Genomic DNA, 13390 nt, shown 5'->3' with positions numbered 1-13390 from the left:
AAAGGAGTATTTTGATGTATCTGATATATCCATGCTCTTTTAGAAACTTTATAAAGAGGTGTTCCAATATTCCCAAATCTACTAGTTGGTTAGAGCATTTGGTAACATATGAAGCTTCACAGCACACTAGGAAGTTGGAAAAGAAATGTGACTTTTTAAAACAACATCTAAAACACATTTACTATCTCTTGGCTAGGTGTCATTTGGGTCAGGAACAAGTTACCTTAAAGAAAAAAATGCAGTAGGACCAAACAAGGGAGGAAATTGGAAGTGATCATGAATCTCTCAGTTAATGCTACTCTGCTAAAACCAGACAAAATTTTAGGTGGATTTAGAAACATAAAACATTTACCTCAGTGATATGACTGCAGTGACAAATGAGCTTTGACCAGAGTCAGTTCTTGGTTATTTTGATTCTGAATCTATCATTTTGGGAGGTGATCCTATATTAGGCAGTCTGTTATTGACTACGTATCACAGAGCACCCTTTTTTAGATTATGAGGTGGGTGTTGGGGGAGGAGGGCTGTAGTACCTTCAGTGGGGAAGTTTTAACCGTGCAGAGAATCAGTGTGTGCAGCAGCTCCACCAAGAACTTCACTCTAACCATATGGATTCCAGAAGCATCTTTGTTTCCATTCTCCCCCCAGTCCTCTTCCTCTCATCTAGCCAGTGGCTGTGAGTAATTCCCAGGTGGAGAGAACAGTCATTCTAAGGCGGCTCTTTTGGCCTGAGGGTTTGGGGGTGTGTTGATATTTATCGGTTACTATGACTTCTTTTTTTTCCCCCCTCAATTGCATCAAACCCTTAAAACATGGTGGTAAGTGAGCAATATGCATGTTTTTGGAGTTTGTTTAATCTCCGCTTCGGTCTATACGATGCACAGTTCATAATGTTAACACTTTTCTTCAAGTTTACTTCATTCACTTTCACAACTAATTTGGATTTCAGTTTGCTGTTTAATCCTCATTTACTTTGATTTTTGTACCTATTTTCTGTAGTTTTGTTCTTTCCCTCTCTCCTGACTTCCCTTTTAGGGGTCAAGTCATTTTTTTGGTTTTTGTTTTGTTTTATTTTTTTGTATGATCTATAAAGGAGAGTGGTGCTGCACTTAGTAACTCAGTGCAGGAGAGAAGGGAGACAAGAGGCTGTTTGTTCTTTGTCAGTGTGAAAGTGGACCTGGGGAGAGATGAGAGGACTCCTGGGTTTTAGACCCCGGTGTGAATCATGGCTGCTCCACTCACAGGCATGGCAGCTATGCCAGAGGCACTGTTGCTAAAATACCTACATGCAGACCTTTGCATGTTACCAGCTTGTTAGGTTGGAAAGTAACATTTCTGTTCTGGCACCAGAGAATACCCAACACCAAAAAAGAAAGAAAGAAAGAAAGCCTGTGTTCTGAGGTGCTTGGGTTGGTTCTCTACAGTGTCATGCTTTGAAAAGAATAGCGTGGCTATTGTGATTCTCCCTCCTTCTTTAAAGCTGGGACTAAATTGATATCTTTGATGTGGCTTCCTTGTATTAGAATTTTGTATTTAGGGATGCACATCTAGAGCACTTAAAATACTTTCAAGTTTGCTTTTGTGTCGTTTCCAAATTCCTGAGGTGCTTAGCTCCTAGCATGTAGCTGAGCTGGCTTGGCTGGATGCTGAGCAGTAGGACGTCATGAGGGGAGGGTTTAGGTTGGGCTTGTGTGTCTTAGTACTTGGTATGTCTTTGTATCTTTCCACTGCACACACACACAGCACACAGATGTCTTGGGTGTCCTGGAGTCCTAGTTTGTTCACTGTACCTGTTTTGATAGTGTACTGTTGTTAGTAATGGACTCCTGTGGACACTGGTGTGTTGCTAGCCTATTGTTTTGGCTTATGAGTCATTGATTTGTGGTTAGTTCTTTTTTTTTTTTTTTTTTTTTTTTTTTTTTTTTTTAATCCTTTTTTGCTCCAGTCACTGTGTGTGCTGGCAGTGGCTTTGCCTCTCCGTTGCCTGGAAGGAACAGGTGGAGCAATGTCTCCCTTTGACAGACATTACTCCCAACATGTGCTCCTGCAGATGCCTACACTGAGATTGTAACCTCCATAATTGCTTCATGTGCACCAAGCCCCCTTGTGGAATCCTGCTGAGAGTTTTTCTAGAAGCCTTCAGCAAAATCAAACTGTTCTGAATCATTTAGTTCACCTAACTTTTATGTAGTAAAAACAAACTAAGAGCAGTTACTTGTTCCCTCCTCTTTGTGGATTAAAAAAAAAATTTTTTTGTGTGTGTGTATATCTCTGCTTGATGGGGACCAAGTTGCCCTTAGTTGAAACATGAAAGAAAACCTAATAAATCAGAATCATGAAGTATCAATTTTAAAAGGCTTCTAAACTCATATAAGCCTTTTGATTTAAAAAAGATATCTCATGGGTGTATTGGTTTTGGCCAGGGCACAAGAGTGAGCCAGTCTTTCTGTCTAGTCTTTTTCTAGTGGGATGTCACTATTCAGCTCTCCCTGGTGTGTCACAACATCCTCTGGTATGTATATGCCTATTGCTGGCATAATCCAGCATGGCTGACTCAGCATTAGGTTGAACTGTTATGGCTTCCTCTTCCTTAATCTCCAGACTAAAGACTCTCCTGAAGATTACAAAACAGAAAGAAAAACAGTGCCATTTGGGGAAGTAAGGATGTGTGGCTAAATATACAGGATGTACACATCCATTTACATTTCAGGATTGAGCCAAAACTGCATGCATTCACCACAAGAAAACAAACAGCAGGATTTTACAACTGAAATGTTGGTTTGTCTTCTCATCTATTTAAGAGTGAACCACTGGAACTTGGGGACAAGATGAGTATAATGATTTTTCAGCCTATCTGTCCACTACAGTTGCAGTTTTTCATGACAAGCATTCAAAGTGTTAACTAAAACCATTGAACGAACATACCTGCCATTAAAACTTGAATCTAGAAATAACTCCATGATTGTTTTGCATCTCCAGATGGAATGGCCTTTAATAAATGCTGTGAATAGCCATGTCTGCTACTTGTAATATGCTATCCTATTAATCCTTTTGCAGAATCTAACAATTTTCTTCTTTCTTCTCTTATCTCTCATGGATTTATTAAAAATTGAATCACACATATAGATGATGAACCAGCTGGGCCAATGTAAGTACTTTATTGGACGTTGACTTAATAGTTTCTGATTGAATTGTATTGTGTTTACAGTTCTGTCTTATGGAGTAGCTAAATCCATAGGGAAGACAGTGAGTAGAAATGACTGTTGCAACACAGACTTCTTAACCAGACACAGTTGTAACTGAAGACCATTTTGATTCCCAGGACAGGTTGCAGTCTTGTTTTTAGCCGTAAGTGTAATAATCATGCAAAAAGCTGTTAAAATTTTGCATGTTCCACATGTTTATATGGATAATTCAAGGAAAATGACCATTGTATGTGAAGCCTAAAGTTTTAAGTTAATTTCAATCTGGACTATAGATAGCATGGATCAACTGGTTAGTTCCATTAACAATTGCTGGTATCCAAGAGAGGTGGAGCTGCAAGTGTGGGATCAGTGCAAGTCTGGTAGTCTCCTAGAGTTAGGGACTAAGATGCAAGTATTTAGTTAAGTGTCTGAGGGCACAGAACAGCCAGTTGATGATTGTCCTTTATCAGTTGAAAAATAACAGTGGTGTTCAGTGGAGTAAAAGTTACTCTCATTTTTATAGTACTCGAAGTATAATTTAGAAATCAAAGGGCAAATTACCTGTATATTGTCTGCCTTGGGAGTCAAAAGGATCTATTAATTTAAGGTATGCAGGTACTTTATATAAGGTATATCGTTATGAACTGATATTGTGCAGTAAAGTTTTTTATTACACCAGGGATGGCAGTAAGTGAAAGAGTCCCTGTATTTCCATGTGTTACTTTCAAACACTGTTACTAGTTTAACTCATACAATGCCATTTTTCCTCCAAAGGAAAACCAACTCTACCAACAATCATAAAGATAAAAACTTGCGCCAGAGAAACACAAATTAAGTACTGCTTATAATGTAAGTATGGCCTTCTAGAAATTTAAAAAATTATACTCAAATGCATTTTACCTCTGATGATATCGTTTACAAAATCTTGAATAGTTGGTGTTATGTGGTAAGACCTTTTAGTTCATTTCAGAGCAGCCGATTCTTCTGGGAACAAGTTCTCTGCTCAGTTTAATGGTAGAAAGGAACATTTTTCAGTTGCATTGATTCACATGTTCATATAGATGCCATTTTGGAATACAGAATACATATGATATTTCAAAATAAATATTTTGCACTACTTTGCTTATACCTTTAGAAAGAGTGAAAAAGAATAAATTGTCACCTTAGGCACATTGTTCCCAGAGACCTGTTAGGGCTGTTTTACTTCTGGGAGCAAGGGCAGGAACAGTGGCCAAGAGGCAACAGGGCCAGAATACCATCTCTTAGGCACATGGAGATCAGAATTTCACACCACATCCCTGAGCATGCTGTTTGAATAAAAGTTTATTTTATGTGGTTCTTGGTATAGTCCTGAGGGACAGTGTGTATTCTCTTTAATTTCCAAATACATCTTTCTTTTACAGATCTTTAGGTTCCTGAAACTGATGGCATCATGACCTGCTAAATTTTCTGCTTGGACCTCTTTGGTCTCCCCTTTCAAGTGAGCAACACCACAATGACCGTCTAAAGCATGCCTTATTTAGCCTCTCCTGTAAGGGTGACCTAGCCAGGTACATTTTAAACAGTGCTTCAATGTAGAAGGTGTAAACTATTTGGGCTTGACGTGCTGTGAATGTTGCTTTCTTTCCTTTGTTAAAATATTTAAATAGAAGTGAAAAGGTCCTCTGAGGATCAGATCATGCATGCGCCATTTTTTACTTAAAGCAGCTGTTAACATTGGCAAAGCTCTAAAATGCATTGCTGCCATCTAGTGATACATTTTTGTAAAGTACTCAAAACCTACAGATATATACAATATATAAATATATACATATATATTTATATTTTTGGGGGTGGGAGAAATCCAAAATAAAGTAAATGCTTGTTTCATGTTTAAAATGCTGATATTCATTCCTTAGTGTATGTTGTCAGATGAGGAAATGTGCAGTTATGGTATATAAAGATAAGTAATTTATAAATTCTGAAGTCTATAATTTTAAGGGCTTAACCTAAAACTTTAATAAGAAGATGGAACAGTCCACTGAATGGATATAATGAATTGCAGTATATATGTATGATTGCTTTTAAGTGACTTTTTTCTTTTGTTAAATCATGTAAATTCTTAAATCCTTTTGCACTGATATGTTGAACCTTATTCTTGTATATTCGATCAAGGCAAACTTTTATAATTTCTTTTGTTTTCAATGACCTTGAAATGTTATAGCATGGTGATATTCTATGCAACTCTAGTTATACTATTTTTTCACATTGATTTAATGATTGATGGTAGATTTTATAACCTGACCAGGTTCTCATGCGGTACGTAACTATAGATGCATGTACTTGTGTTTTGTGTAACTGTTGAAGTGCAATGATGTATAAAAAAGTGAATTCACCTGTTTTTAACAATAAAACATTGATAAAAGGTGTTTGGATTAATACTCTTTACTATCTAACTTTTTAAGAGAAAACATTTTTCAATACTTTTGAAGTTCCTTAGTTTTATGCATATACATAGAACATCAATTTCTCAACCCCGTCAGCTTTTTAAGTTCCTTTTCTACCTCTTCCACAAATGCCGGGAAATTTTGATCCATGAGGCACAAGCGTAGAAAGGGGCCTAACTCTTCCACACCCCAGGCAGATTGTTCATAGGCAAGGGGTAGCTCCTCTGATGCCAGGATAGACTGCAGGGATACCAGAAGAATAGTTTATTATAGGAGAAAAGTAAAACCCTGAATAAGAAAACACAGAAAAACATTGCCTTAAAGTTAGAAACACACATACCAAAGAATTTGTTGTTAGCTTTACAAAGAGACAGTAAGTTTTACTGTTAAATTTACAATTTTGTATCTACATACACAGGAAGTTAAGATAAACTTGTATCCTTAAGGAAAGTACTTCAAATGTATTATTGAAATGATCTGCAAAGATGAGATCTTGGTAATAAATACTGTGTTGATATTGTGTGAACTGACAGGAAACCTATCAGTGGAAATAGTTCTCTAGCTTAGTTCATCTTCCCACCACATAGGTGGCTGAATAGGTGTGAGCAGTCCATCATGTGAAAGCTGGGTTCTGAAGGGAAGAAAGAGGTCACAAACTGAATGCCAGAGGACACAATTAGCTCACACGTGTCTTTTTTGAGCTATATAAGAGATCTGACAAATAGTCAAGTCAAAATACAGAACATTTCACATCCCCCAAAATTCCCTCATGCTAACCATTTTTGTCAAACCCTTAACATAGGCAACCACTAATCTCCATACCTTACAGTTTTTGCCTTTTCTAAAATGTCATATACTCTGAATGAAATCATAGTACAAACAGTACCAGCCTTACTCTAGGTCAGCTTACAGTTTTCTTTTTTTACTTGATGATGATGTGAAATACACATTCAGTAGAAACTACATCACATTCTGATCTCCCCCATCACCCATAGGATCACAAGGGGAAACAACCAACATTCTACAGTGTACAGTAATGTGTTCTGTAGATTAGGTACATTAAATGCATTTCTGACATTTTCAATCTGCAATGGTTTTTTCAGGATACAACCCCATTGTAAGTTGAGGAGCATCTGAATGAATCTGTCTTCTTTCACTTAGCATTATGCATTTGAGATTATATTAAATATATACAGAGTTTATTCCTTTTTATTGCTAAGTATCTATTGTTTGGATGTACCAGTTTGCTTATGCACTCTCTGGTTGAAGACTGAGTTGTTTTGCTTTTTGCAATTATGAATAAAGCTGCTATAAACATTCATGTACAGGTTTTGGTGTGAACATAGGTTTTCATTTCACTTGGGTAAACACCTAGTAGTGGGACTGCTGGGTCATACGGTAAGTATATATTTAAGTTTATAAGAAACTGCCAGACTATTTTCATAGTGGCTATATCATTTTACATTCCACCAGTAGTGTTCCTGTTCACTTGCTCCTCATCCATCCAGCATTTAGTATTGTAAGTTTTTTAATTTTAGCCATTCTATTAAGTGTACAATGAAATCTATTGTGATTTTAACTTTGCATTCCCCTAATGACAAATAATGTTGAGCATCTTTTCATGTGATTATATTCTTTCTGTTTTCTCTGGTAATCTGCAGTATTTTAAAAACCAGTTGAGTAGCCAAGTGTATTGACACAGGCCTGTGATCCCAGCTCTCCAAAGGCTGAGGAAGGAGGATTGCAAATTCGAAGACAACCTCAGCAACTTAGCAAGGCCTTAAGCAACTTTGTGAGACCCTGTCTCAATAAATAATAAAGGGCTGGGGATGTGGCTCAGTGGTTAAGTGCTGAGTTAAACGCTGGGTTCAGTCCCTGGTACCAAAAAAAGAAAAACAGTTGAGTAAATTGCCAATGTTTATTAGGAGAGTTAAAATAAAAGTCTGACTGTGCTTGACAATTTGGAAGATCTGGCAACTCTGAACCCCTGTGGTGATATTGATGGGCCCCAGCTCTGTTGGGAGCCATTTAGTTATTGTATTGACTCTTCACATTTATCCTGTGAGGTATTCTGTTTAATTCCTTTGATATGGATGGCATGATTTAGTGCATTATGTACAATTGACATTTCTCTAGGAACTGTAATAGAAATTTACTTTGCTAAATTCACATCAGCTTTTCACTCAACCTAAATTTTTAAAGAAGAAAATGAAAACAATATTCTCCAGAGAGACAGCCACTTTCAACATGCCAGTGTACTTTTGGCATCATTCCAAAAGTAGTGGATATGTTTATTACAGAAGTGTGATCATAATGCTGTTCTGCAATCGTTTTGGGTTTGTTTTCCTCCTCTCCCTTGTAGTACTAGGGATTGAGCTCTGGAGTGCCCTACCACTGAGCTACATCCACAGCCGCCTTTTTCTTTTCGTTTTTTGTACTGGGGATTGAACCCAAAGGTGCTTTATCACTGAGGAACATTCTTGGCCCCTTTTATTATGAGAGGGTCTCACTAAGCTGCTGAGGCTGGCCTCAAAATTGTGATCCCCCCGACCTTACCTCCCTGCAGGCTGCCACTGCTCCCAGCTCCTGACCCTTTTTTGAGACAGGGTTTCTCCTTGCCTTTCTAGTGCCTGTCTCCTGAGTTGCTGGGACTGTACGTCAGACTTACAGCCATTTAAAGGGAAAAAGAAAAAAAAAAAAAGCTTCCCTGTCAGTGATAGGGCGCAACATCACTGTTATTAATTGCATTTTCATTCCACCACTTCAGCTACTCAATATCCTATTAAATGAACATTATGTTGTTTCGAGTTTTGTTATAAACATTGTGATGAACTACCATGTATGTATTTTTGTGTAGCTTAAATGGAATTATAGATAATGAAATGTTAAGTTGCTAAATAACCTTCTAAAAAGTCTTATCAATTTACATAGGCTCACTTGTTCAGAAGGTTAGAGCAAACACATAACTGAGCCTCAAGCCCCAGCCTCATGTGTTTCTCATTTGTATATAGTTCTTCTATACTATATAAATCAACTGGGCTGCTGATATCTCCTCAGTAATGCATCACACCCTGCCTCACTCCTGATTTTGCAGCTCTAGTATTCTTGGGCACTATGATTCAACCCCTAACCCCAGTGCAGATATGGACATTGAGGTCTGCCTTGCAAATTGAACAAATTAGCTTTATAAATTTTTGTCATAGTTGTTGGGTTACTAAAAGAAACAGACAAGAATTCTGTGTCTTTTGTGGGATGGAGTGCTAGGGATTGAAGTTAGGTATCACACGTGCTAAACTCATATTCTACCACTCAGCTACACATCTTGGTCCAAGTCTTTTACCTCAAGTTCTTTATTCTGCGAATGTCCATTTATTTTGAGTTTGTGCTAAGCCAGTTGGAAAAAAATGCCCATATTTTCTTTTCTTTACCGCTGTTAGCAAAATTTCATCCTTGAATACTGATGAACTCCATATAGAATTCTATGGAAAGCCTAAGCTGTTGGTTTGAGCACCTGCTTCCCAGTATAGCCGAGATACAGTGAGGAGACAGTCCTCATGGAGCTCCCACTGGAGAGGACATCCAAGCAATTGTGGTTTTGAATGAAGAGGGTAGGACTCTGGTGATAGCAAGCTGCAAGGGATTAGGGACTGTCAGAAAGCAGGTCTGAGGAAGTGGAGGTGAGTCCTCCTGGATCCTACATACTCTTAACTGAGGTCTGAGCACTCAAGAGTTTGTCCCTACAGAACCACTATAGATCTAGCTCCAAATTCACTTTGATAATTGTTGTAGAATAGTTGCCTTTATTCTTTTGGGGACAATGGTGATTTTTTGTTGTTGTTTGTTTGTTTTTTGTTTTGTTTTTGTGGTGCTGGGGATTGAACCCTGGGCCCTGTGCTTGTGAGGCAAGCACTCTACCAACTGAGCTATATATCCCCAGCCCTGGTTTTAAATTTGACATCTTACATGCACCTCATCTTCCTCTTTTTATTTCCTTAGGGCTGTTGTTGAGTATGTGCCATGCTGTCTAATCTCACAATAGGGGTAGATGACAGTGGCCTGTCTCTGTCATTACCTTCTGTAACAATGATTTAGGTCTCTATTGTAGTGAACAGAGGAATACAAATTCTTAAGGACCACTGCTTTTCATGACAAAAAACCAACATATAAACAGGCTCTACCTGAGCTAGTCGCATCACTGAAGTTCTTCCCTCTGGAGTGCCTGTGCCAGCTGCCACACACGTCTGCTGCTCCATGTTTTGATGGGACTAGAATAAAACATGTAGTTAGGAGACTAGCTAGACATAAAGACTACAGGCCACTGAAGTGGACATACATTATCTTCAAATAAAGAGTGTCAGTAAAGTGGTCATTAATCGGGTTACTTATCTACCACACAGAAGTACCTGTTCCTAGTGTTCTCTGACGGGCTGTTAGCTGCCTCCTCATCCAGACACCTCTGGCCTGGCCTAGCAGTTGCAGTAGTTGCGGTGGCACCCAGGGAGGTAGGCAGCATTACCTTGGTGGCCTCTGTGCAGACGGGGCTCAGCTTCTGACTGTCATTATTTGGACCTTCTAAAACTTGCTACTCAGGTAATGTATTAATTGCAGAATTGCAAAACGAAGAAAAAGAACTCATTGTGAGATAATTGTGTTTTTAATAAAACTAGGTTTTTTTTTTTTTAATTTCAGACATTCTGAAGGAATGACTTCAATAAATTTCTAGATATCTCCATTCAACTGTTTGTGACTACTCTCTGTTAGACACTGTGTAGTGCAGGGATAGGAGTTAAGGAACAAGCTAGAGACCCTGCCCCCGAGTAGGCCCACAACTTAGAACCAAGCAGAAGAAGCCTGGTCGTCCTGCAGCTCAGTGCTAGAAGGGAGGGTGTACCCGTGCTGGTCACAGGAAGGAGAACTGGAGGACTCTGCAAGAATGCTCCAGGGCCCAGGAGGCCTCTCAAGGCTTCTACAATGAAAGGATTTGCCTCAGGTATAACATGGGGTGTGCTCCAAGCTTGGGAGGAATGATGCATGGAGTGTGGAGGGGCAAGGTCCAGCTGCTGCTCACTCAACACTTGTTTGGAGGCACTGATGGCGGCTGCAGTGCTCATCTCCGGCCAAGCAGTGTTTTGCATTAGGTGTGAGTTAACGATGTGTATAGGGAAACTGCCAGAGGCAGAGAATGCCAGGTTCTGTCTTCTGCATGAAAGCTGGCTGTTAAGAGTAGGTAGAAAATTGGAAGTATCAAAAGATATGGGGAGTAAATGGGGAGACAGAAAGGAAGAAAACAAAACTAGTCAATATTAAATGAGCAAAAAGGCCAAGGCACTCTAGACAGAGCCCTTAGATAAGCCCTGTTTCTCTGTTCAGTTTTCTTATCTACAAAGAGAAGTTAATATATCTAGTCTTCCAGGTCTGATATTTTTCATAGGATAACTGTAAGTTCTTCTCACACAGTATTCTTCAAACAACTGAGAACACTGTTAGCCAAAATTCTAGGCCAAAAATACTGACCAAGCAGGACTTGGGGCTAGTGTGTTCTAGGATGAGGTGATCTACCCTACCAACTGCAGAGAGAAGGAAGGTTCTTTGTACACAACTGCTGGTGCCCTGTGACCACTTTCTTCTGAACTTTGTGCTAACAAAGGGAAGAATTCACATGCAAACTGCAATCCCCCTTCCTATCCTTCCCACCCTTCGTTCTGGGGTGGGCTGGGTTGCCTCAGGAGCCCTCAGAAACACCTGGTTAGGCCACAATTAACAAAATTACAAGGCTGAGGAAAAGTAAAAACTACAACAAGAGCCAGGAAATGACTCAAGAACTTGAAATAGACATGGAATTATCCCTATTTGCAAAGAAGGGAACTATTTTAGACTAAAACATATATAGGTATTGGGAAAATGACACACCTGAATGAATGTAGGAGAGCAGCAGGAGCGCCAGAACTTGGCCACACCTTAGAACTCTTCAGGTGGACTCTTAACCATGAGGGGTCCATCTGGGAATTTTTTTGTCATTAGGAAGACAAAGGTTCTAGGCAGTGCTTCAGTGTCTGCAGTCAGGAAGAACTGGCCCCTTTTTGTCTTCTGCTCTGCAGATACTGTGAGGTACCCCAGCCCTCCCCAGAATGAAGGGTGGGGAAGGCAGGAAGGGGGATTGCAGTTTGCATGTGAACTCTTCCTTTGCTAACATAAAAAGTCCAGAAGAAAGTGGCCACAGGGCACCAGCAATTGTGCACACAGAATCTCCTCCCTAGTTGACCTGGATGCTAATTTGTTCATCTACAAGGAAAGGCAGATCTGAAAAGGTAACAGTACCGGAAATAACAGTAATACTGTAATGTGATTTAGAGTAGCTTTACCAGGCACAGTACTCAGGCTTTTCTATGTATAATTTTACTTTCACCACTCTACAATGAGGCTTGATGGCTGATGGCTTGCAGAGATCACATAGCTACCAAGAACTAGGGCCAGGATTCTAGCCTCAATGTGTTTGGATTCCAAAGCCTGTGGTCTTTGCACAACATCATGCTGTCTCATCTAGTCAGAACAGCAAATTGCATATCAGAAGGGTCCCTGAATATAGACCCAAGAAAATAAATGAAAGCTTTCAGGGTACTTCTACCTAGACACTGGGACCAGCATTTAAAATTAGAGAGCTCTGCCGTACTAGCTAACAACTCATTCTGTATTGTTGCCATGTGGTACAACAGCAATTTATCTTGTATTTTAAAATATTTAGGTAATTAAGTAGCCTGATGTGTCTTCGTTACCTTTATAAGGCATTCCAAACCTAGTTCCCAAATCCTGGGAACCTACTGGGTTCCTGCTGCCAGGCATTGGGCAAATTATATATAATCTGAAAACTGGAAAAAAAATCCAGGTCGAGGGCAAGGGCTCATAAGCAATATAATAGTAACTCAAAACCTTATAATAAATCATCCCATCCCATTCGTATGGAGGGCATTCTTAAAGAATATAGCAGGAACTTATGAGGCATATTGTTTGTGACTGGATCCAGCATCTTCACAAAGAGTAGCAAATGAGGGGCTGGGGTTGTGGCTCAGTGATAGAGTGCTCGCCTAGCACACCTGAGGCACTCGGCTGGATCCTCAGCACCACATAAAAATAAAGGTACTGTGTTCACCTACAACTAAAAAATATATTTAAAAACAAAAAGAAAGAAGATCAAATGAAGGAAAATAATTCTAAAACACCAGAATCTGGCAAACAACACATTCAGCAGGAAATCAGATAGGAAATCATTCATGCTTAATGAGAAAGACTATAATGTAAATTAATGTTCTCCTGAGGTAAATTATGAGTGACACTGTACATCTATGTTCACATTAAATGGTGAATGAAAAGAAATTTGTGAACAAACAGCAAAAATGAATTGTCTTGATGAAGGGGAACTAAATGGATGAAGGAATGGGAAAACCAGGCTTGGAAAATCACTTCTCAAAGTAGAAAACAAAAAGCCTCCTGAAGCTGGAAACCCCAGACTGGAGGGAGATGCTCACTTCAACAACATTTGGGACTGTGCCCAAGAAATGCTGAGATAGAGACTTCCTCAAACTTTCTCTCTCCAGACCCTTTTGCACCCTCACAGGATACTGAGGCCCTCACCTCACTTGAGTTGTCATTAGAAATTAAAACTTTATCCATTTAAAACCCATTAGACATTAATAATATTAAAAACATTTTTATGAAAAATAACACTTTTCTAAAAATGTAATGTTTCTATAAATCTCTTTACCATCTAACTCAATAAAAGGT

The 13390-nt window shown here is 39.1% G+C and overlaps 2 protein-coding genes across 4 annotated transcripts in view; one reads left to right on the top strand and one right to left on the bottom strand.

Moving 5' to 3' along the window:
* NPTN (neuroplastin) overlaps positions 1-5593 on the top strand; it is a 67666-nt gene extending 62073 nt beyond the window's left edge. For 2 of the 3 annotated variants that reach the window (XM_079125329.1, XM_079125331.1), the window contains 3 exons: positions 3127-3148; positions 3960-4034; positions 4589-5593. In XM_079125329.1, the coding sequence (XP_078981455.1) occupies positions 3127-3148; positions 3960-4020 (83 nt within the window). In that variant the 3' untranslated portion in view covers positions 4021-4034; positions 4589-5593. The remainder of the gene's footprint in view (positions 1-3126; positions 3149-3959; positions 4035-4588) is intronic. The other variant, XM_079125330.1, reaches the window with a different exon arrangement.
* A 67-nt stretch (positions 5594-5660) lies between these two features.
* Positions 5661-13390, bottom strand: part of REC114 (REC114 meiotic recombination protein) — a gene marked incomplete at its 5' end in the record, with an annotated part of 104298 nt that continues 96568 nt past the window's right edge. The window contains 2 exons of the mRNA XM_079125341.1: positions 5661-5851; positions 9790-9876. Of these exons, the coding sequence (XP_078981467.1) occupies positions 5687-5851; positions 9790-9876 (252 nt within the window). The 3' untranslated portion in view covers positions 5661-5686. The remainder of the gene's footprint in view (positions 5852-9789; positions 9877-13390) is intronic.

The sequence above is a fragment of the Sciurus vulgaris genome (genome assembly GCF_902686455.1).
Source record: "Sciurus vulgaris genome assembly, chromosome: 2".
Classification (NCBI taxonomy): Eukaryota; Metazoa; Chordata; class Mammalia; order Rodentia; family Sciuridae; genus Sciurus; species Sciurus vulgaris.
Note: the sequence above shows the minus strand (reverse complement) of the source record. Positions and strands in the feature narration are given on the sequence as shown.